At 39.2% G+C, this 24,648-nt stretch overlaps 1 protein-coding gene across 3 annotated transcripts in view; it reads left to right on the top strand.

Moving 5' to 3' along the window:
- GLI2 (GLI family zinc finger 2) overlaps positions 1–20,446 on the top strand; it is a 250,144-nt gene extending 229,698 nt beyond the window's left edge. For all 3 annotated transcript variants that reach the window (XM_039319357.1, XM_039319356.1, XM_039319358.1), the window contains exons 10-14: positions 1,679–1,828; positions 3,482–3,646; positions 7,951–8,232; positions 12,842–13,178; positions 13,932–20,446. In XM_039319357.1, the coding sequence (XP_039175291.1) occupies positions 1,679–1,828; positions 3,482–3,646; positions 7,951–8,232; positions 12,842–13,178; positions 13,932–16,285 (3,288 nt within the window). In that variant the 3' untranslated portion in view covers positions 16,286–20,446. The remainder of the gene's footprint in view (positions 1–1,678; positions 1,829–3,481; positions 3,647–7,950; positions 8,233–12,841; positions 13,179–13,931) is intronic.
- Positions 20,447–24,648: the final 4,202 nt, after the last annotated feature.

The raw sequence follows: 24,648 nt of genomic DNA, 5'->3' as shown, positions 1-24,648 counted from the left end.
CAACTCCCAGAATTCCTGAGCCAGCCACGCTGAGGGGAAAGGGAGAGGTTTCCAAGCGGAGCCATGCTGGCTCAGGAATTCTGAGAGTTAAAGTCCACAAGTCATGAAGGGGCCATAGTTTCCCCATGCTGGCTCAGGAATTCTGGGAGTTGAAGTCCATGAGTCATAAAAGAGCCAAGGTTGTCTACCTCTGGTCTAGTCCCATATCTCCACACTCTGTACTAGCAGAGACCTTTGTGGTTCTAAGGATTCAGTCAGGTTAATTTCACTGTGTGACTATCACCACAGAAGACCATCCCTTTCTATGGCAGAATTACATGGTGCCCACATATGATTCTGCAGTACTCTCTTCATTTTTCTTAATAGCTGTATGTACATTACACATTTTCCACTTTGATACTTCATTATTTGTCGTGAATTTTTCTGAAGCAACATTAAAATTCTGTTTGATGTGAATGCAAGAAATCTCAGTACCCCATCAAAAACCTACAGATCTCTTCAAGCAATGAAGTGCCTATTAAACCAGCATATGTTGGCCTGAGCTTTTCTATGGGCAATAGCTAGAAGCCCAAAGAAGATGTTCTTATAGATCTAAGGGAATGAGCAAGTAAGGGACAACAAATAAGAACTGCCATATTGTCACAATAAGGAAGAATCACAGCTTTTATGCTGTGGATTTAAATGGTTACTTATAGGCTTTCCTATTAGCAATGCTCTGTTTAGACCACATTTTAGGAGCTGTCTGCAATTTGAGAGTGTCCTTAAATTGCATTCTACAAATACATAGAGCAAAAGAAGCTTGTTCCTGCACATTGCCTGAATGACAAGTCCTGAAAAACAACAAGCTGCTTCAAAGCTCTTGTTGGAACAGCAGGCTATAAATGTGACAAACTGACCTAATAATCGGGGTTGTACATTTCATTTGAAAAGAGTTCTACCATAACAGGATTAAAATTAAGAAATTCTTATGCTCTAATGTTCCTCTGACCAGGTTTTGTTGTTGCTGTGGATCTTGAAGACAACAGGTAATACTTTTGAATCCATAACACAAAGCATCTGTTGGGCAGAAGGATTTCCCCAACTAAGCGTGTATATTAATATATTCTGAAATATCTGGCACTGCCTTTTGAAGCAAATCCTCTGAGCAGATTGCAAGTTTAAAATAGAACATTTTTTTTCTTTATTTTTATTTGTGTGTGTGTGTGTGTGTGTGTGCCTTCAAGTCAGTGTTCACTCCTGGCAATTGCCTGGACCAACCAGTCCCTGACGTTTTCTTGTCAAGGTTTTTCAGAAGTGAAAAAAGAAGTACTGGCTTTCTGCCTAAGGTCAGACTAGAACTCATGGTCTCCCAGTTTCTAACCTGATGCCTTAAGCGCTACAACACACTGGTTCTCGAAAAAGAAAAACTGCAGGGATTTGTCCAGGCATTCACCAGGAGTCAACATTGACTGAAGGCATAGAAAAGAAAAAGACACAAATTACACTTAACTAACTGTTAACTGCATCCATAATGCAGTGGCAGGATCCTGTTCATCTAAGAGCAATCCAGAACTTCCAGGAAACGTGTCAAGGGGAGACTCGAGCACAATAAGATTTCCTTCCATCTTCCTGGCAGAAGTGACATGGGAGATGCCGAGCGTCTCATGTCACAGCCCAGCTTCTTTTCCTTGCCTTTCAGCACATCAACAATGATCATATTCATGGGGAGAAGAAGGAGTTTGTTTGTCGCTGGCAGGAATGTACCCGGGAACAGAAGCCTTTCAAAGCACAGTACATGCTAGTAGTGCACATGCGAAGGCATACTGGAGAAAAACCCCACAAGTGCACGGTAAGAGAGTGTCACTGCGGAAGTGTGTTCAGCCTGAGGCATCAGCAAACAAGCTACTGCAGGCATGTGGCTCTCAGCTTCCCTGCCCAACACATGCAGAAGCAGTCTGGAGCAGATTAAACGTAAACTCTTTCTTCTGCTGTAGCATTGAGAGAATGAGATGGACTCTTTCAGCGGTGGGGAAGGAAAAGAGGATCTCTCTGATCTGCGTCTGATTGGAGGGAAACTCTTTTTATTACCTCAAGGTAGAAAAACTCAGGGTTTCTTTGCAGAGGTGGGATCTGGTGCAGAAGGAGGGGAAGGGAAGATGTTTGGCAGGCGATTGAGATAACCCCGCAGTCCAATTTCAGCCCTGGCCCCAAGTGTCTCCAATACTATAATCCTCCACATAAGCACAGAGTAGGTTTCAGTATGTGAAGAATATCCCTGCATTTATTACTCTCTATATCAGGGGTTCTCAACCTTGGCAACTTTAAGACTTGTGGACTTCAATTCCCAGAATTCCTCAGTCAGCTTTGCTTTGCTGGCTGAGGAATTCTGGGAGTTGAAGTCCACAAGTCTTAAAGTTGCCAAGGTTGAGAACCCCTGCTCTATATAGTTGTGCTTATTAAATATCCACTGCATATCCAGCAAAAGAGCAAAGACTGATCCAAATCACAGGGAGACCTTATGCTGTATGCCACTATCTCCTGCAGATTAGCATACACAGGGCAGAACAGAGATTTCACAAAGAAAGCAACTGACTTGTTTGAATTACAAAAGGAGCTTGCTGCACAAACACATCCAGTGAGCAAGATTCCTATTCTCCTCTTTCTGCTGGTCTCCTGGTAAAGCAAATTAATTATGTCTGATTCACAACACCCATTTAGATGTGGTCTTTATTTGAAATCCCACAAAGTAATTTGAGAATTCTAAGGGTTAAAGCAATGTCTTCCTGCATCTGGGAATGGTAGCATTTAGCCAGCTGTTACCCTATTAACACTTCTAACTTCAGAGCAAAAAACCCGTTCCACACATTGCCATAATCTATATTAAAAGCTCATTTAGTGGGGCAATGTTCAGGTTTATTATCCAAGATTTCTCAGCCTGCCCTTGTTCTTTAAAAATCAACTGAGGTAAGGAATAGGACATCGAACAGAAGGCCAGGCTACAACATTCGACTTGCATCCTTATTCAAGATAAAGAACTGAATGGAAGACAATCCCATCTAATACCAAGATCATGGCATAGAAATAGGAAACTGGATTGGCCAGCTGTCCTGCTCAAATATGGATATTTGTATTCAGAATTGCTGTGTGCTGGTTAAGGATTTTGGTGTGTTCTGCTGCAATTTAGTGACTATCCAGATCTCTGTAGCCCGGTTCTAAACATAGACCCTAACAGGAATGCTCCCTGCATGAAAATTGTGCATGAAAAGAGCCCCAACGAGTGGGTTGGTCTTAAAAAGTAAAAGCACCTGCTTTCCATCAGTTGCCCAGATTACAAATTGTATTAAAAAGGAGGGGGGGGAGGCGGGGGAGACCTTTTCTGTCTCAGACTGCTCATGAAAGCTAAGATCTGCCTGGGATTTATTCTCTTCAAGAGAGATTAAAACCAGATGAGATGGAAAAATGCCTCCAGCTGATTAACACTCCAGTTTTCTTTTGTTTTTAGTTTGAAGGTTGCTCCAAAGCCTATTCACGGCTAGAGAACTTAAAGACACACCTGAGGTCACATACAGGAGAAAAACCTTATGTCTGTGAACACGAGGGCTGCAATAAGGCCTTTTCCAATGCTTCTGATCGCGCAAAACACCAGAACAGAACACATTCCAATGAGGTAGGGAATGTACTTTAGCAAACGTTTTTTTAATGTTGATAACATATAGTGATTTGTATTATAATCCTATCATAGTGACTTTTTCACATTTATTGTGCTGTAAGGGGAGACGATGCTAGTGTAATACCTGCGCATTTTCTCACATAGATTGGGCCAGATTGAGTATTCCTCCTGCTCAATTTTAGTTTGTATATTTGAGAAATAAATTCACCAAGCTAGCCACTGAGTACCTAAAACTAAATGAAATGGCCGGCCTTGTGGGTGCATAAGGCTGGCGCACAAGACAAATGTTGTATCATCCTTTTTGCTAATTAAGATCCATTATTAGTAACTGGGGAAGGTCAGGAAGTTGCATTTATTGTACAACATGTGATGGTCTGCTGCAAATGGCTAATGCTGAGGTTGAAATTTATATTACCACTAATTAAGCAAAGGACAATAAGGGAAAATGCTCTAGAGTTCTGAAAAACCGCTGGGACTGGGTAAAGTTAATTTATAATCAAATCATGAATATACTTTATAATGAACAAGTGGGACAATATAAGCACAAGGTTTTAAAAGTGATACCTGGGTCAAAAACCTGGGGGTCATCTCAGTGATGTACCTTGAAATGTTTCCCTGGTGCTTTTGAAGGTCTTTTGCCACCTCACAAGCTTCCTTTTGAACAAATTTTTTTTTAACAAACACTATCACATATTTGTTCCATAAGGGGCTTGAGGGCAAAAGACTGTGTTGGTGGCAGAAGGCTACCAATGGTAAGAAGTGGAGCCATCAAAACCCTTGATCAAGCAGGGGAAATTTTGCCCCCCCCTCCAAGAAGGGGGGGAACAGAAAATTAAGATAACCCAAAGTTGTATCTGCTCCCCAAAGTAGAACAATGAGTTGAAGTGCTCTAGTCTGCTCATAGACAGTTCACACCAAGCTAGATAGATTTACCAAGAGGCAGCTCATGCTCCAGGTGGGATTATTATAAAACTCTCAACTCTTTCTCTCTCTCTTTCTCTTTTTTCTATGTCTCTCTCTTCTGGGGTTGTTTACATGTTTCTCTTCCCCCAAAGGCAAGGCTGGTGGAAGCTTCAAATGGACACCTCCCCCTTTTTTTTTTTTTAGCAGATCCAAATTATTGTATAGTTTCCTCCCTAGAGAAATGATACTTGGCGTCTCATTATTATTTCTTTAGGCACTTAGCAAAGGCAACATTGTTTTGTCAAATGTTTAAGAATGTTGTTAGTTCGGGATTAATCTCTACTTTTTATGTTCGGAAAAGTTGTAACTGTTTTATTATTGGGTTTATTTGCACATCCCTTTGCATGTCCATCAAACGAGATGGAAGAAATGTAAACATCGGAATCAATCCAGAGCTTTTTGTGTGAGGAGTAAGATAAAACTTTCCGAGTGGATTTCAGAGGACAGATCACAATAAAATAGGAACATGCTTAATAAAGGAGCTTCTAATCCATTTTGGAATAGTCTCGGCTATCTTTTATGTTGATAATTGGGATCTGCTACCAGAACTCGGTCTTAAACATTTTTGCTTGAAGTACCCTTTATAATAATAATAATAATAATAATAATAATAATAATAATAATAATAATAATAATAATAATAATAAGCGACGATATCTGTAATACCATCAAACATCCACATCTGCCTATCCCAGGTCCTGGGTAAGGACTCGATAGGTAGACAAAATGCCAAATCCAGTCTGAACATCTGGCTGACTGTGCGATGATCCATAATAATAATAATAAAGTTGGAACAGACCTTGGAGGTCATTGAGTCCAACCCCCTGCTCAGGCAGGAAACCCTACACCATTTTGGACAAATGGCTGCCCAGTCTCTTCTTAAAAACGTCCAGTGTTGGAGCATTCACTGCTTCTGGAGGCAGGTTGTTCCACTGATTAATTGTTCTGTCAAGAAGTTTCTCCTTAATTCTAGGTTGCTTCTAATTATCACATTTTTTTATTAAATTTTTTTAAAATTTTACAATAAAAACCCCTTCCCCAATCCCTCCCAACCCATCCCAAAACCCTCCCCCGTTCTTCCCAGAGCTGAATACAGGCTTAACTAGATCTTAAAAGAAAAAAAGTTTTAAACCCAAATACATCTTAAGCAAATATAATTACACTCAATAAACTAATTGTAAAATACTTTAACTCCATTATATATAAAAAACAAAAAGAGGAAAAACAAAAGAAAAAATAGGAAAAAAAGTAAAAAAAATAAAAAAATAAAAAAAAATTAAAGAATAATAACAATTACACTTCTAACTTATTTAAATTATTCAAAAGCTAGATAATATTTTCTTATATCATACTTATATTGTATAAAATTTATCCATCTTTTCCACACCGAAAGATACTTCTCTTGCGATTGATCTTTCAAGAAAGCCAAAATTTTTGCCATTTCCGCTAGTTAGGAAACTTTAAAAAACCATTCTTGCAAAGTAGGCAAAAATTCCTTCTTCCAATATTGCCCTATTAACAACCTAGCCGCAGTAATTAAATTTAACATTAAAATAATCTCTTTATCATCACAATCAGAAACAATACCCAACAAAAACAATTGTGGAGTAAATTTTATCCTTCTTTTAAAAATTCTTTGAATATTCCACCATATCTTAATCCAAAAAGCTTTAATACTTTTACATGACCACCAAATATGATAATAAGTAGCATCCAAACAACACATTTTTAAACTACCCATCTCCCTCACAGAGAGACTAGTTTCCCTATAATCCTATTAGAGACTACAGAAGGGCCATTGAATGAATGAATGCAAGGCACTCTTCTTACCCGGGAAACTAATTTCCTTCTAGTCTTACCCATCCATCTTAGAAACGGGTGAATCAGCTAGTGGAATTTTACATTTCCTATAGATATGGAAAACAATATCTAAATCAGAATTAGGGAAAGTAGAAAAGTATTTTGCACTAAAGCTGAGCTGTAAACTAGCATTCTTTGGATGGTCTCCTTCTAGGATGATAATGGAAAAAGTCTTTAAGCAGCCTGAAGCAGAATTTTACATGAATCCAGCCTTTCAGAAGGAGCGACCAGAACTATCTTGCTGAAAGCAGATTTGAAGAAATGCACTTGGATTTGGGGGAGGGTGTGTGTGTCTTCCATGCTAGTTTGCTTGCTTCTCTCTCCAACTGTAGAGCCTGTTTATTTGTGCTGTGCTTATCAGTGGCTCAAATGTTCAAAGTTATCATATCATCTTCAAAAATCACTGTGGGGCTTTGGATTTCACTCCACAGCATAAACAGCTACCAGTTTGACAGCTGGTGGAGATGTGGGGAAGATCTGATGGGCTACAAATCCAGTTCAGATTGACTCCTGGTTTTCTGTAGAATAGGATGTCTCTCTCCCTCCCATCAATCACCCAAGCCAATTATATTTCAAAAGAAAAGTTGCCCTAAAGAGATTTCTTGCATGTCCCAGCCACATCCCATGGTAATCTTACTAATGCAGTAATTTGAACTAATGGAAATCAGTCCAATGCAATTATTGGGCAAGGTGTTAAAATGCTTTGATAGGGACCCTGTGACAATTCACAATTTCTTATTTTCAACTTGGAGTTTACATTTACAGGATTCTTACATGCTTTTATTGATTATGAATACCTAAGAAGAATGAATAGATCCAAAGGAAGGCCATATCCATATCAAGATAGTTTGCAAACCAAGCAAATCTGACAAAGCAAGCTATCTACTCCAAGGTGTTCCTCCTTCAGCAACATTAAGGAGATCTCAAACTGTAAAATTACTGCCTGAGTAGTGATAGTATCTATTATATGTACACAAGTTGCCATATATTTAAAACATTTCAGCCCCATGTCACAAAATAACAGAATAACACAGTTGGGAGGGATCTTGGAGGTCTTCTAGTCTAACTGCTGCTCAGGCAGAAAATCTTATACCATTTCAGACAAATATTGTCCAATTTCTTCTTTAAAGCCTCCAGTGTTGGAGCACCCACAACTTCTGGAGGCAGGTTGTTCCGCTGATTAATTGCTCTGTCAGGAAATTTTTTCTTAGTTCCAGGTTGCTTCTCTCCTTGATTAGTTTCCATCTATTGCTTCTTGTCCTCCCTTCAGGTGCTTTGGAGAAAAGGTTGACACTCCCGCTTCTTTGTGGTACCCGTGCATTTGATTTTTCTTGCCTAAATGTTGAACCTTACTTTTTCTCACATACTTTTCTCACATTGTCACCATTTTCTCTCCACACAACTGCCACTAAAATACATATCTCAGCTGTTTTATTCTCATTTTGGTGAATCACTTCATCTTTTGTTATTTTTGGCAGAAACCCTATGTCTGCAAGATCCCAGGCTGCACCAAGAGATATACAGACCCCAGTTCTCTCAGGAAACACGTGAAGACAGTGCATGGACCCGAAGCCCACGTCACCAAGAAGCAACGCAATGACATTCATCTAAGGCCACCTGTCCTTAAGGAGAATAATGACAATGAAGCAAGTGCCAAGCAGAGCAACAGGTCTGCTGAACAGCGGGCTGAGGCAAACAGCACCACCACAGGCACAGAGGACAGTTTACAAGTCAAAACAATAAAGACAGAGAAGTCTGTGGTAAGAGAAGCTTTAGTTGACTTGTTGGTAGTACTGTATAATTTGGAGCAAAGAGATATTAACTCTTTCTCCACCCCACCCCCAAACACACAGATTACAATCTTTTCAGATCTCCTAGTTTACCTTTCGCCTTAGCCCCCTCCCAACTTTTTCAGCATCTTTTTGCATATCAAATTTAAGACTTCATACATCTACAGACATGGTTATTAGATATTACCAAACAAAAGGTGGAAAGTTAACATTTGGAGTTTCTCTTTGAGAATGGGAAAATTGTTTTTCCTGATGAGTGAAACAACAGACTAGCTTTTACATCACACTGTGATTAAAAATTGGTAGGATTCCCAGGAGCAAATCAATGAAATACAATTGTCCATCCTCAGAGAGATAATATTTGGAATTTTAATAACACATAAAGCTACAATTTCCAGAGGGATAACTGTATTAATCTTTTGTACAAAGACATTATTTTTCCGATACCTGTATATTCTAAGCAGAATCATAATTATGCTCTATCCTAGTATTGTCCATCTGGTTCTCCAAATTATTATGAAAAAAATGGTTTGAAGGCTCAGTGTGAGACGCTCCAAACCACAATTCAGATGTAGAGCTCTGTGCCCCATTCTTGACATATTCCCCAAATTATACCCTCTTTAAAAATCCTAGCAAAGATGTGATAGCACTTTACTATTCCTGTGACAACCCCCACCCCAGCATCTGCTCTGCTTTTCTTGCTTTCCTCAATTGTTCCTCTTTAGCTGCAGTATTAAGTGACACAGGCAGGCATGATAACTTGGGAATCTCACATTGAGGATAAGAGCATTTTGCATAAAATTGAGAAGATGAGTTGAACAGAAGCTTGTCTATTGTGCAAATCTTTGTCTTAATTTTGACTAAAAGTTGGTGAAGCTTCTCTCCTCTAGAAAGAAAGATGGAGAAGAGGACATATTACTTAAAATACTAAATAAACACTTCTTCCCAACAGAACCTATGGAAGGAGTACATATTTGTGTGTGGCCTGGTCTGGTTTTATTCATCTGACTAAAATATGGGCCATAGCATATTCTTTCCAAAGTAATGCAGGCCTCAAAAGAAAAGAAAACTTGACCATTCTCTTTTTAAAAAATAATATTAACAGTTATTTAATACCTGAGATTAATAATTTTAACAGTTATTTAAACCATTTGATGCTGTTACTATAGTAGTTATCAATTCTGCAGAATACATTGGTTCTATATGACCAGACGACAGGTGAGGCTGAGAAATACGTACCTTAAATTCATTGCAGATAGGTCAGTGCTATGATATACCAGAATTAAATATAAAACCGGGATACATTGAACAGGTATCCCTAAGAAAATGTCAACAACAAATACGAAGTGCATTGCTGATGTTTAAATAAGGTATACTTTTTTAATGGTAGTGATACTATAGAGAGCTATATTTCACATTCTATATATTTGAGTGGTAAATATATATTTCAACTTACTTCAGGACATCTGGGTGAAGGAGTGAAATTATTTCTGGAATGGGATACTCTGATATTTATGATGAGACATCAGTATTGATTCTGTACCAAGACATATTGTCACATTTGGATTCTGCAAAGTACCTTATACAATGATTGTAGTTTTAAAACTGATTATAAATGTGATGTTACAGACATTCAAGCAGTATTTTTTCTGTGCCCTGGCTGTTGCTAACCTGCCATTATTATTTTATTTTTATTTTTTTGCCTCATGTCTTGTTCCATCAATTACCTCAACCCCTTCCCCTTTGTGTTGTCTGCGTTCTAACAACCTGTTCTTTCTCCTCTCTTAACTTTTTCTACTCAACTTCACAAGGACAGTCGGTACTAAGGTGAGCAAATACCCTGTCTTTGTCAAAGTCTCTTACAAAAGACATAATGTGCTTTGTCCTGTGTATGTGGCTAAGCAAACCAGCTGTGTAGAGCTACAATGGCCTCTTTGGAAAAGCAGCTATAGTTAAGTATCTGTTACATGGTCTGCAATTCTTTCTCTCTCATCCTTTTTTATGTTGGCATTCCACAAGTAAACTAACTATCCTATTGAGAACCCACACCTATAAAATTCATTAGACAAATCCTCCCTGGTCCAAAATTTATGGGGGAGTGGTAATTCCTCAATTCAAGACGCAGTTTGGAACAGACAACTGACTCTCTTTTGAATGAAATGTTCAGCTTAAGATACACTATGGTGTGAAATACGTGCTCCCAGCAAAACTAAGTACAGGTGGTCCTCGACGTATGACTGCAATTGAGCCCAAACTTTCTGTTGCTAAGTGAGACAGTTGTTAAGTGAGTTTTGCCCCATTTTCCAACTTTTTCTTGCCACCTTTGTTAAGTGAATCACAGCAGTTGTTCAATTAGTAACACCGTCGTTAAGTGAATCCGGCTTCCCCATTGACTTTGCTGGTCAGAAGGTTGCAAAACGTGATCACATGAGCCCAGGACTCTGCAGCCGTCATAAATGTGAACCACTTGCCAAGCATCTGAATGTTGATCACATGACCATGGGGATGCTGCTATGTCATAAGTGTGAAAAACGGTCATAAGTTACTTTTTTCAGCACATTGTAACTTTGAACAATCATGTTGCAAGTTGCTGTAGCGCCACCTGCCATTTATATGCAATATTTTAAGAAGTGGCAGAAATATTATATTCCATTTCTGTGTTCATGTTAGCCAAATCCCTGCTGTTATAATAACATTGTAGTGTTGGGCCTCTTTGGTTATGAACTGCATCACCAGCATCCTCTTGCTAGCACTTTCTACCTTTTGAGAAAAGGCTTCTTTTCCCCGTCCATTTACAAGTAATCTTAAAATATACTTTGTCCGTAAGAAAATCTACTTTGATAACTGTTTGGTCCTCTGGAACAATGTTGTGCTAGAAAAAGAGAAAAGTCATTTCAACTCAGCATTCCCAGTCTATAGCCACAGAGGGCCAGCAATCATAAATCACGAGGCCATGGGCCAGACAGCAAACGGGGGGGGGGAGGAAAAAGCCTTCTTTTGAGGGAGCCAATACAGGACATTTAACTTTTATTGCAGATAAATTACCTAATGTGAAACCTAATTCCTAATAAAAAACATTTACCAAACCAAGTCTGCAAATCATGCCCTTATCTGCTTATAAAGACTGTCAGCCAAGCATGCTGCTCGCCTTTGAAGCAAAGGGCATATACGGTGCCTAAAGCATTACAGGTTTGATTCTGCTGCAGATAAACAGGCACATTGCAGAAGGGGAAATGTGCTCAGGTTCCAGGTTTATCTGACAGAAGCATCAAGAGCTTAGCTGAGAGAGAGCACATATAATTCTTTGCTAACAAAAAAAGAAAGAAAGAAAATGCGCCCCTTGGCTTTTAGCTCCCTGCTGTTTACATACCACTGTTTTAAAAAGTCATAAAAATTAAGTAAATCATTTCAGTGGCTTATCTGATGGAAAAGCCTGGGCCCACACTACAGTGCCATCACACTTGTCGGCAATAATAGGCACATTGGCTTATCGGGTAATGAGGATTTGTTTACCTAAAGAACAGATCTGGCTTAAATGAAAGTTGCAATGGGCCTGAATACTCTTAATGCAGTACTGAATTTCATATGATGCCTAAGCTTAAGTCAATAAAATATTTTTGTTTATTCAAATTTGTTGTAACTACTCAACTCCAGTGGGATTTGGGCAGCGTACAGGATCAAAAAATGCATAAAAACAAAATATAAAACCACACGGATAGCCCACACTAAAACGGTCTTGAACACAGATCAGTACAAAACACACACACACATACACACACACACACACACACACACACACACACACACACACAAATACACTAATCCCAGGCCTGAGACCAAACAAGGTTTGAAGAACACAATCTGAGCTTTCAGAAAGAAAAATTAAAACTTTCTAGGATAAACAATACAACTCTCAAGATGCCTCAATAAACATTCCAAAGCTTCATGATTTTTTCTTTCTCTTTGTCTGCAGGGGAATTCTTTAATCGGTTAAATCACTATAAAAAAAAACTTACAGGGTTTAGTTAAGAAAGTCCTCCCCACCCATCCCTGGTAAGATTTATTTTCTTGGGCCCTGAAAGCATCTATAATTTATAGCTAATTTCTGACATGTTCAGAAATATTTCAATCTTCTCAGTGCTATTTTTTTCCTAATTTTCATTTATCCACACTGCAGTTTAAGTTAAGGGGGTATTAACTCATGGGATTTTTGTTAACCCATCCCAGTCCAATGTATTTTGTGATGATGTCATGGGCCAGTCATCAACTCAATCATTTGGGTCATCGCAGTTAATCAGATTAAATATAATATGGGGAAATGAGGCAGAGGAGAAGGCAAAGAAATAAGAAAAAGAAATGAAAAACAAAGATGTGCCAAGATATGAAGTAATCGAAGGATGTCAGAACATTCCAAATGTTTGGCAGAATGGTATATTTTCTAGTAATTCATTTGGTTGTCTCGTTCGTGTTAATTTTGCAGTGAATTGTTTATAGAGCCTTAGTTTATAGAGCTAACTAAGAACACGAGGGGAAAACCTGGAATGTCTTCAATTGGTGGTCTTTTCTTTGCTTCTTTAAGATGTATCAGTCCAGTCCTGGTGGCCAATCATCCTGCAGCAGTGAACCATCACCCCTTGGGAGCATCAACAACAATGACAGTGGAGTGGAAATGAACATGCACAGTGGGGGAAGTCTGGGGGACCTGACTGTGTTGGAGGATAATACTCCTGTTGTGGACTCGACAGTCTCATCTGGTAACTCAACTGTCGGTCTTCAACTAAGGAAAAACATGACAGCAATGCAACGCCTTGAGCAGCTCAAGAAAGAGAAACTCAGGACAGTGAAGGATTCTTGCTCATGGGCAAATCCAGCACCACAAGTCAAAAACAGCAAGCTGCCTCCCATCCCAGGCAATGGTAAGCCAGCCTACTATTTTATATCTATCCAACAGTGTTTCTGAATATCTTTCCTATATTTAAAACAGTGTTGGAGGCTCAGCCGGGATCCAAACCTATAAGATGAGCCAAATAGGCACACAAAAACCCCTTCTCTTGTCTCTACTCCAATATCACATTGTAGTATTGCTTTTGTGTATTTCTTAACTATTATGAGAACTACTCATCACATTGTAGTATTGCTTTTGTGTGTTTCTTAACTGTTATGAGAACCAGTGCGTGAGATATAAACTTAAGAGTATATGCCAACTCGAAAGAGAATGTGATCTAAATTTTACCTAGAAAAATATGTTCTATTCCAATGTTCAATATTCCAGTCTTTTCTGCCTTCTTGAAAAATAAAGTACAAGTTCATACTTGAAACAGAAAATGGGGATGTGCACATCAGCATCTCTTGTGATGTCTGTCTTGAAAGAGATAACATCTTGCATTATACTTGAAGGTTTCTTGACTTAACAGAAAATGAACAGGGGTATTGGGATGGTAGCCAGTTTTGAAATATAGAATTATGACTTGAACAGATATATATTTTGTTTTGTGTTTAAGTAGTATACAACAAAATTAAGGTTTTCTTTGCCCAATTTTGTTGGACCACTTTCCAACCTATTTTATCTATATGTGTGAGCTGGATAAGTATCCAAGTACAATAATGGGATGCCTTTCTTTTTAATCGCTGACCAATAATCTTACTCTCTCTTTCTCATTTTCTTTCAGGTTGTCTGCTGGACAATATGCGTGGCACCTCAACAATGCTGCCTAACCCAAGGATAACAGAGCTGTCCATCAATGAAGTTACCATGCTAAACCAACTAGCTGAACGCCGTGACAGCTCAACCAGTACCATCAGTTCTGCCTACACAGTCAGCCGCAGATCATCAGGAATATCCCCTTACTTCTCCAGCCGCCGTTCCAGTGAAGCTTCTCAATTTGGAAATCGCCATAACAACACAAGCTCTGCTGGCTCCTATGATCCTATTTCCACAGATGCCTCTCGCAGGTCAAGTGATGCCAGTCAATGTAATGGGGTCTCTGGTCTCCTGAATCTCACACCAGCTCAGCAGTACAGGCTGAAAGCTAAGTATGCTGCTGCCACAGGTGGCCCACCACCTACACCATTACCTAACATGGAAAGAATGACGCTGAGGAATAAAATCTCTCTCCTTGATGGTTCAGAGCCTGCTTTGCCTTCATTTCGTCTCCCTCCAGGGCCAAGGCGTTGTAGTGACAGCAATGCTTATGTGTATGGGTCATCGCCTGCATTCTCTCATGAAGTGCCTGGGAATAGTGCAAGACGGGCAAGCGATCCAGTGAGGAGACCTGCTGGAGACCCAAGCTCTTTTCCTAGAATCCATACTTACAATAGCACCAACAGCATGAATCTTCTTCACCCTCATGCAGACAGAAGACAATTCAACCTTCCAATCTTTCCACATTCAGACAGGAGCCTTGCTAGGCATGTGTATTCTCCACGACCCCCAAGTATTAGCGAAAATATTGCCATGGAAGCCATGCCCGGTGAGACAGATAGTTCTGTGGGAGATGATGATATTGTCCTACCTGATGATGTGGTACAATACATCAAATCCCAAAACAATGGGATTGCCACAGAGAACTCTTCTACAGGGTATGCCAGTGAAATGCAAAACTTCCAAGTAAATGCAAAAGTGCAAAATAACAACACATTAAACCAGCGCAGAATGGCTGTTCCAGATCTGAGTATGAACCATTCGACCTCTGTTGGTGGTGGATGCCAAATAAACTATGGGGCTAACTCTAATTTGCATAAAAATAACATGCCAGTCCAGTGGAACGAAGTTAGCTCAGGAACTGTTGATGTACCCTCCTCTCAATCAAAACAGCAGTTCCCTCAACGGAATCTAGCTGTATTCCATCAGAAGCAAAATTTTGGTCAGTATCAGAACTTCAACCAACAGCAGTTGCAGGTAGGCCAAAACAACACAAATGGAAATCTGCAGCAATTTGTGCAAAAGAATGCAACCATGGATGGACAAAGGCTCAACTGCATGCACTTAAAGCAGCAACAGGTGAATCCAGGTTCTGGTAACAATCTAGACCTGAACTCCCATGAGGTGTTCAACCAAGTTCATCAAATGCTAAGTCCAAATACGATGGGCAGTGATGTCACCCAACTTTCTCCTTCCTGTAATAACATGACCATGAAGCCTGCATTCCACGTTCGTTCTCAGCAATTAGATAATGTGGCTGATCCCATTTCAATAGTTAACAATGGTAGAGAATATGTCATGCATAGTCAAGACATGCAGGAACCAGGGTATCAGCAGAGCTTTTCATCTCAGTCAAACCACATGAACTTCTCCATGACCCAAGAGGATTTCCACCAAGCTTCTGCATTAATAACCTCAAATCAGCCAAACATTGAGCCACAACAGAATACAATTGGCACCGTTGGACAGAGTTTCACTTCCTCAATGATACAACCTCATCCTCCACCTAATTCTAATCCAGGAAACAAGCACCAAGGAGTCCGTGCTGGGCAGCAGTTGGGATACGTGAGAATATCTCACCCAACGGATGATGTGAGCTCAGGGCAGCAAAGGGCACACTCTTCCCCCAAGAGAACAACTGGTATAGGATCGTTGCAACCACAGTTTAACAGTAGTATGAGGGAAAGCCATTTGATGCATTATTACGGTCAAATACATATGTATGAACAAAATGGGAATGTCAACAATCAAACCGATTACAGTGTCAGACAACAATGTGTGCTGAACACCAAACCAGCCACCATGCCTTCCCCTGGTGCTAATCAAGTTTCTAGCACAGTGGATTCCCAGGGTCTGGAGTCTCCTCAGATAGATTTTGATGCTATCATGGATGATGGCGACCATTCAAGTCTGATGTCAGGAACCTTGAGCCCTAGTATCCTGCAGAATCTCTCTCAGAATTCTTCTCGCCTTACAACTCCCCGAAATTCTCTGACACTGCCAGCTATACCAACTGGAATTAGTAATATGGCAATAGGGGACATGAATTCTATGCTGACCACCCTGGCAGAAGAGAGCAAATTTCTTAACATGATGTCCTAATGCATGGGTATCAAACTCGCCGCTTCACGTGACGTGTCGCGATGTATCACAACTTTTTTTGTACTGCTGGAGCAGGGGTGGGTGCGGCGTCCATATGATGCCACTGGCCCACGGGCCGGCAGTTTGACACCCCTGACCTAATGCATAAAGCACAGATGTACCTCTAGGCATATCCAGAGATCATGTGCTGGGCAATGTTATGAATGTGCTTTTCTTTAAAAAAAAAAAGAGAGAGAGAGAGAGAGAGAGAGGAAAGGGGGAAAAAGTTGCCATAGAGTAGACTTTTACAAGTATTAAAACATATTAAGGGAATTCCAAGTAAGAAAAAAAATATCTTTGTACAAACATGCATAAACTATGTAAAAAAGCACTGAAAGGATGCACTTCTAGTATTATTTGGGGGCGTGCTGAAAGATGCCACCGTCCTTCTTAAAGTGCTTCTAAAGTGTGTCACCGTTTATAAAAGTTAGACACATTTGAGAATCCTTTCAAAAACCTGACTGTCGTTGCCACCATCCCTTCCCTTGTTAGCTTGCAAGGGGTTAACATTTCTCAAACCATCAACCTCAAAATTAGATGGCACTTTGCCAGTTGTGGGACACTTAAAAGCCATGTGTTAAAACAGAGGTCTTCAAACTTGGCCCTTTTATGACTTGTGGACTTTAACTCCTGGCTGAGGAATTCTGGGAGTTGAAGTCCACAAGTCATAAAAGGGCCAAGTTTGAAGACTCCTGTGTTAAAATAATGAGAATCAATGTTTCAAAGGAAGCTTTACTTTTTGCAATCTCCTTTTACCTATAGCTGCAAATATGCCTTGTCCTCCCTAGCGAGAGTTATAAATTTAACCATATGCAAAGCCATACTATAAATGCTTCATGCTTTGCTTATGACCAGATGGGCATGCATGCGCACACACACACACACACACACACAGTACCTTCATTATTACAGCCAGTATCGCTCTTTGTATCTTGTAGCTTAGCTGAGAATCAGCTTTGCAGCAAAGTGCCTTACTGTGCATTAACAGTTGAGTCATCAAGGCATCTGTTGTCCAATAATGTCAAATAAAGTGTATTGCCAGAAGCATATATAAAATAAAGGTGCATTTATATCAGGCAATACAGCATTGCTAAAAAGAGATTTGAGAGAGACACACTGATGGGGAAATGTGAAAAACTGAATGGCCTAATGGGTTTCAGTTTGTTTGTTTTTTCTAATCAGAGGCTATCATAGAGAATGTAGTAGAGATTTGAAAATCAAACTAATTTAAAAATATTATTGGAAAAAAAAACTCTACCATGCATGATGTGACACACAGATCACTCTGTGTGACTTCTCTTTGGAATTGCTCATACAAAAAGAACAGTGTGGGAGTTTGTTAAATATGACATAAAAATGATGCTGCAGGAATGTGTACATTTTTATGTCATAAAATTTGTTCATTCCTCCCAGTTATGTTTAATTACAGATTGCATGAGTTAGCTCTGACTAATATGTCACTTTGGAGGTGGCCAACTGGCTTTGGTAAAAATGATCTTCTGTTTGCTTGGCCAGTCGTGATGTCTCAGTCTCACCTTGCAGCATTATTGTGAGATTATAAAACTGCTCAGAGTTCCTTGGAAAAGAGGGATAGCACAGAAAGAAAATAATTTAAACATGAAGTTAATAAATAGTGCCACGTGCCTCTCCAAACCCACGGTTTGAACTCTACAGTGCCATGATCTCTTGAAGGCTTAGTGTAGCTGCTTTGAAGACCTTCCCATATTGCCTAAGCATGGAGAAAACAAGGAGATTCAACAGCAGTCCTTCAGAAGGGTCTTCTGTGTCTTTGCCATTGTGCTCAGATGAAATGGGAAGGCCCTTGAAAAGCCAAACCTTCAAGATAGCATGAGTAGTAGAATGGTTTGTCCAACCCTAATCTGTTCAGTGCTACATGCTCATCAACTTGGGCTCATAAAAATGAACAGTGCCATTATGGCAAATTTGTAGTCAATTATGCATATTATGGCATCTACATTGCCATCCATTTGCCGCGTGTTTAGCTAATATATACTGTTTATATACCTAATCCCTCCAATAAGAAGAGACAGTACATCCATGCCACTGTCTCTCTCTCTCTCTTAGTAAGCAGCTCCTGCCAAAACTGCATGTCATCCAGAAGTACTTGCACTGCATAATTGCATTAATTAATTCATGCAAACCATTGGGGCTGTTTATGCATTTATCTAATAGAATTTTGGAAAGCATTATTTGAAAGAGGAAATTATGAGATCAGACAATCATTAAGGGCAGAAAAAGTAGAACATGAAATCAGGCAGCTGCCAATTGCCAACACAGGGTAGGGTGAACATCAAATGTAAAAACCTTGATGTACCAAGGTTTGCATTTTTATAAAGTGGCTCACTAGATTTGGGTTAGGGTATTCAAGCCCAAATCACGGGCACTATTTATCAACATACATCAGTATCTGTCTAGCCAACATTTCTGGGTAACTGCTGATAAAACAAATTTCATTCTCCTATACAGCTTTTGCTTTTTCAATCTGCTTCAGATGGTTGAAGTTTAGCTAAAACAGGTTTGAGAGCACACCAAAAAGACCCCCCCCCCAAAAAAAGGAAGTCCAATTGCCTTCTTTTGTGACGTTAGAGTTAGCTCTATGGGTTTTATGGTTCAGCAGAATTACAAAAGCATAGCTGTAAAAGGATGGTGTACTACAAATTCCCCATTTCATATATATTTATACATTTGATTAGAGTGATTTGTTTCATTATTTATTTTTGAACTTTAAAAAAAGGAGATGTAAACCCAGAGGAAATAGAGGCTCCTAAGAGTGTCTTTGCTCATTTTTTCCTATCATTATTCTGTATCAGAATCTGATCCCTTTGCAGTGCCATTTATCCACCTTGTAGCCTCTACCTTGTAAATACACAGGCAAACAATGCCAAGAGTCTGACTAGAATGACTTGAATGTGGACCATTCTGATTGTGTCCAAGCATCTGGCCATAAAGTTAAGGCAGTGACACTTCTCCCTGCCTCTTTCCATACATAAAGGTATGGGAGTTTTGAATAACCATGATTACATCAGGAAATGCCAATATAGGAACTGGTTATCACCTTAGAATGAGAATATAGGTCCCATTTAATCATATAAGAAGGATGACTTGCCATACTGATTATAAGCAGGAGATGGATGGCCGTCTCACAGCTTTCCCTGTGTCTAATGTTTAATGCCATAGAAAAGGGAACTCTTTGCTCATATCAGAGTTTGTGGTGGCAAACTTTTCTGGATAGTACATTTCCATACCCATTTCTTATTAGTTATTCTTTCCTTTGCCTGTATATTTTTCAGTGTCATCAAGAAAAATCACTTTGATTATGTCTTTCACCATGTTAAAGGTTAACCTGCAGAATATGTTTACTTAGGTGTCCCAAGAAAACCAATTTAGTATTCCAAAAATGTATTATTCCTGTTTTATTTTTCCATTCATGATGGACAATGGAAGACTTCAAAGAAAGTGAATGGCAGAGATGGCTACAGTAGTTCTTCTCAATACATCTGAATATTGCACATCTTAAGGCAGGACAGGAAAGTGAAATTTAAAAAAAAACCAAATTCAATTATTTCAGGAGGATGACAGTGTTGCTATTGGCCTACTAATGTGGCCCTTTCAGATCTGTTCATAAGACCATGCTCAAGTGATAATTGTGTAGCATTACACACATGATTTGGTTGTGTGACCCACCATCCCCATCGCTTAGAATTGTCTGGATATAGAATAAAAATAGCACAAAGTTTCAAGGAGCTAAGAAGATATTGGACATTCCACAAACCATCAGGATGCCTAGTTGCAGGAATGTATACTGATATGAATCCTGATCAGCATTAGTAAATGCAGACACAAATGATTTGCCCATTATTTTCTTCAATTTATCAATGGTGGTCTCCCTTTATTTACTGTAATAGTATTATAACAAGAAAACTGGCTCTGTATATATTCTGTATAGAAGGCACTCATTATTAATAAGAGTACTGTAGCTGAATTGTTCTGCCTTTATATCTCCAGGAGCTTTTTATCTGTTTTTTACATCGTACGGATGGCAGTCATATGCTAAAACTGTATATAAATGTTTTGTACATTAAAAAAGTAATTTTTTCATAATTTCTGTTTTTATTTATTATTGTTCAGGCTATGTCATAAGAGAAAGGCACAAAACTCTATATCATTACACATTGCATCATTATATGTATTACATTTTATAAGCATTTATTTCTTTATTTTAAACATTTATATAGCCACTCATTTTATATCAAACACTGGGCAGCCCCCAAATAGCAATTAAAACAATATCAATAATGAAACAACATAGTATTTTAATATATCAAAACCATAAACATTAAAAGATAAACTTTTGACATACAGTCCACTATAGAATCTTGCATATGTTTGAGCTGTTATTTTATACAATTATAGTATGAATTTGACATATAATTTACAAATACAACTCAAAGAAGTAGTGCAAGATAGGAAGATGTGGAGAGACCTGGCCCATACAATTGCCAATGAGTAACTGGACTGAATGGATAACATCATCATATAAGCATCTCACTAGGATGCTACAATTGGCTGCAGCTCCTTATTTAGAGAAATCTGGGGAAATGGATAAAATGGGGATCCACCCCTTCGTATCTTAGTATTATCAGAGGGGCAAAAATTCTGCCTGGTGACAGATACATTTTACCCATCCTTGCAAGTCCTTTCTCACAGTCCATACAGAAACCTTTACAGACCTACTGGGGGTTTGATATGTGCTTGAAGAAATTCCAGATTTATTCCTCCATAATGTGTGAGAAATCCTTGGCTATTGTAGAGTAGATCCTGTTAGAACATGGGTGAAATTCTCTATGTCATGTGACGTATCACGACGTATCACAACTTTTTTTTGCATTGCTGGAGCTGGGGTGGGCGCAGCCTCCGTATGATGCGACCGGCCCATGAGCCAGCAGTTTGACACCCCTGTGTTAGAATTAAAGTCTACGCAAACAAATGATATTTTACTCCCTCTTGAATGAATAGCTATTCTGATCAGGAAGAGCAACATAACATTGTTCCATGCTTAAAAGTTGCTAATGTAACTGCAACATCTACTCATGAGATCACTGTAAAAATACAACCTTATTTTGCATCAGACATATTGGAAACAGTCTTGTTTATGGATGGGCTTAAAATAGTCTCTTCTTTGCGTCTGCTTCACATTCACTTCTCTGTCAGCATCATACGACTGGAGACAAGGAGCACTGCAATGCTCCTTTGATGACACAAAAATAGTATTGGGAGTAGATCCTGGTGATATGCTTGGTCTGAAGCTGAAGGTAACATGGGCCTGATTATGTTAAAGCAAACAGGACCTTTTTTTATTGTATTATTGCCCTTTTCTCAGCTTAAGACATCATTGGGGGGAAAAAAACCTTCCCAAGGGATGGGAAAGGAGCTGCTTATAAAAACTCTTGGAGGATCCAACCATAGTATTGCCTATTCTAGCTATTAGAGAGGCAGGATTTTTGCCATAATATGTGATTTGATCTTTTCAGTGCCTTGGAGCAGATACTATACCTATGGAATCTTCACGAAGAGGGCCGCTAAAGCATATTTTAAATTTGACTTGTGGAAAGATGTAATGACTTTTAGTAAACATTGGTGTCAAGGAGATAATAATCAAAGGATAACTCCAAAAAGTAACTGATTCAGCTTCAGTACTGATTCTGTCTCTTCTCATGCATTTAATTGTAAACCACAAATTTGTTGACCTGGTCATAGAAAGAAAGGTCATCCTGCTTTCCAGTGTCACTTGTGGCCTCTTATCCTAATGGTCTCTCTTTCTACTTCAAGGAATCTTGTTCCTGAAAAACAGAGAATTGCACCTGGAGGATAGGCTACACATTATGAAACCACAAAACATACTACAGTAAATTGTACGGATGACAATTTATGGCCAAGCAGATCCTCTTGCTGACAGCTATTTAACGTGTAAATAAAACAGTTGAAGAAAACAAACTTGTCTTCTCTAACCATAATTTCTTCCTGCAGAATTTATGTTTCAAGTAAAATCTGCAGACTACCAGTTTAAATATGTTGCTGTAAAAGTAACAAAACAAGACCAAAGTGAACTTCATAAATAGAGGGTTGATCCTGACTTGTTAGATTATACTTGCATGTGGAATTCCAACAAGAGTTACTTAATTTACTGGTAAAACTTCATGTTTGGCTTTTTAGTAGTGGAAGAGTTTTCAAAGCTACTCTGAGGATGTCACCTTCTCCTCTCAAACTGAGGTATGGGTTATAGTATACGCAGGGCTTTTTTTCTCATAGAACACCCAGAATGTAGTTCTGGCATCTTTTTGGGGTGGAACCTTGTAGGGTAGGCAAGGCGGGTTGTATGACGTGTGTGAGTTCCAGCACTGAGTATACGTATATATCTTCCCATATCCACAAACATGGGAAGAATCCTGCTAGATTAGACACAGGTCAATCTACAAAGTGCCTCTTACAAGTTCAGAAACTGAGCCTGAAGATGCTAGTCCTCCTTGGCTGTTACTTCCAGCAACTGGCTTTAAAGCATTCTGTGGTTTGGGAGACACAATATGGCAACAAAGGCCAATAACAGCAATGGTGTTGGTGTCAAGATGGTGGCCACAAAGATACCATCTTTGCATGTGCATGCAGTGTGAAGGCATGTATAAAAGTGGGGCTTCCGCTGAATGGTTGCAATTTCCATCTTGACTTTTCTTGCCTTTTTTATGTAGATTTTTTTTAAATCCTGCCTTTATTATTTTTATTAATAACTCAATACTCCTTCCTCCTTAAGTAATAGTTCTTCTCAAGCTCCCATTGCAAGAAAACTAGGCCTTTGTATTTTACTCTGAGATGCTGCAAGGTGAAAAGCTGGGCAGCCACGTACTCTAAGGCAGGCCGGCTTCATCATACCGAAGCTGCACCCACCCCATTGCTGGCAACGCAAAAAGAGTCGCGATATGTCGCGACACGTCATGTGATGTGGCGAGTTTCACACCCATGCTCTAAGGTGTCATTGCACACCAAGAAACCCTGCCAAAGAGCATAGCTGCTGTATGCAAATGTAAATAGGTCTATTTTGGGATCTCAAGAAAAAAACAGATGCAAAGTAACACACAAATGCAATTTATATAGGACATGATCCTGTCTCAGCTGAGGGGCCAGGATATTGATTAAATCAGATATAACAGGCAGGAGTCAGACACAACCCTTCGTCATGAATAGGTCAGAAAAGTTTCCCTTAAGTGCTGCCAAGATTCAGTGGCTCATTTCCTAACCCACATATTTTTTACTGTTGAAATATCTTAGGGTTTTCAAATATTTTATAAAAGGCAAACATTTTGAGACCTTTTTAAGTGTAACTACCAGACATGAAAAATGTATGCTTCATTTTTTTTTTCAACTGGTTTTTCTCTTCACCCACCCACAATTTTTAACTGTTTTCAGATCTGGCCCTTCTTTCTTCAGCAAATATATCCTCCAGAACACCACTCAAAGGTTAGTGCTGTTGCCTGTTTTTGAAATAAATTAAATCACTAAATGGAACGTCTGTCTTTTCCATATAAATAGGAAAGAAAAGCTGTGTAGTCCCCCATATGTAGCTTGGCTGAATTGCAGCCTGGAACTTTTCCAAATTTTATTCCTCAATCAGTTCAAATGTGACTGTTGTACCTTCCTATTCTCACCAATAAGCAGTTCTCAAGAGCAATGGAATGACCAAATATCTATCAAATAATATAAACACAAATTGGCCTTAGCGCAAAAGCAATGCTCACGTGGCAGAGACAAGACCTGCAGCATCTCATTCAAAGACTATGCTGCAGAGGTTGAAAAAACAATGCTCCAAATTTGCACTCACCAAGGAGCAACTGGTAAAAGAAAGTCCATGCTTTTGCTCAATCAAATGCAGCTTTTAGAAGTGAACCCTTTTTCATTTGGTAACTCTAAATTGAGCTACCCTATAATAACCCCTCTTAAGATACGGTAAAATGTATTGCTAGCCAGCAGAACTGTATGTTTGATGGTAGCAAGAGATGGTTCACTATGATATGAAGGGGATAAGAAGATACACTTTTTACTCTCTGGTTAGGTAGGAGATGGATGGAAGAGAGAGGGAGGGAGGGAGAGAGAGAGAGAGAGAGAGAGAGAGAGAGCAGAAACTGATTTTGTTGATGTCTAGAGATTCCAGAATGAAAACCTATAGCAGGGGTCTTCAAACTTGGCCCTTTTATGACTGTAGACTTCAACTCCCAGAATTCCTCAGCCAGCATGCCTGGCTGAGGAATTCTGGG

Source organism: Crotalus tigris, unplaced genomic scaffold, assembly GCF_016545835.1.
Source record: "Crotalus tigris isolate CLP2741 ecotype Arizona unplaced genomic scaffold, ASM1654583v1 scf7180000023579.1091882, whole genome shotgun sequence".
Lineage (NCBI taxonomy): Eukaryota > Metazoa > Chordata > Lepidosauria > Squamata > Viperidae > Crotalus > Crotalus tigris.
This window is presented reverse-complemented; position numbering and strand designations above follow the sequence as displayed.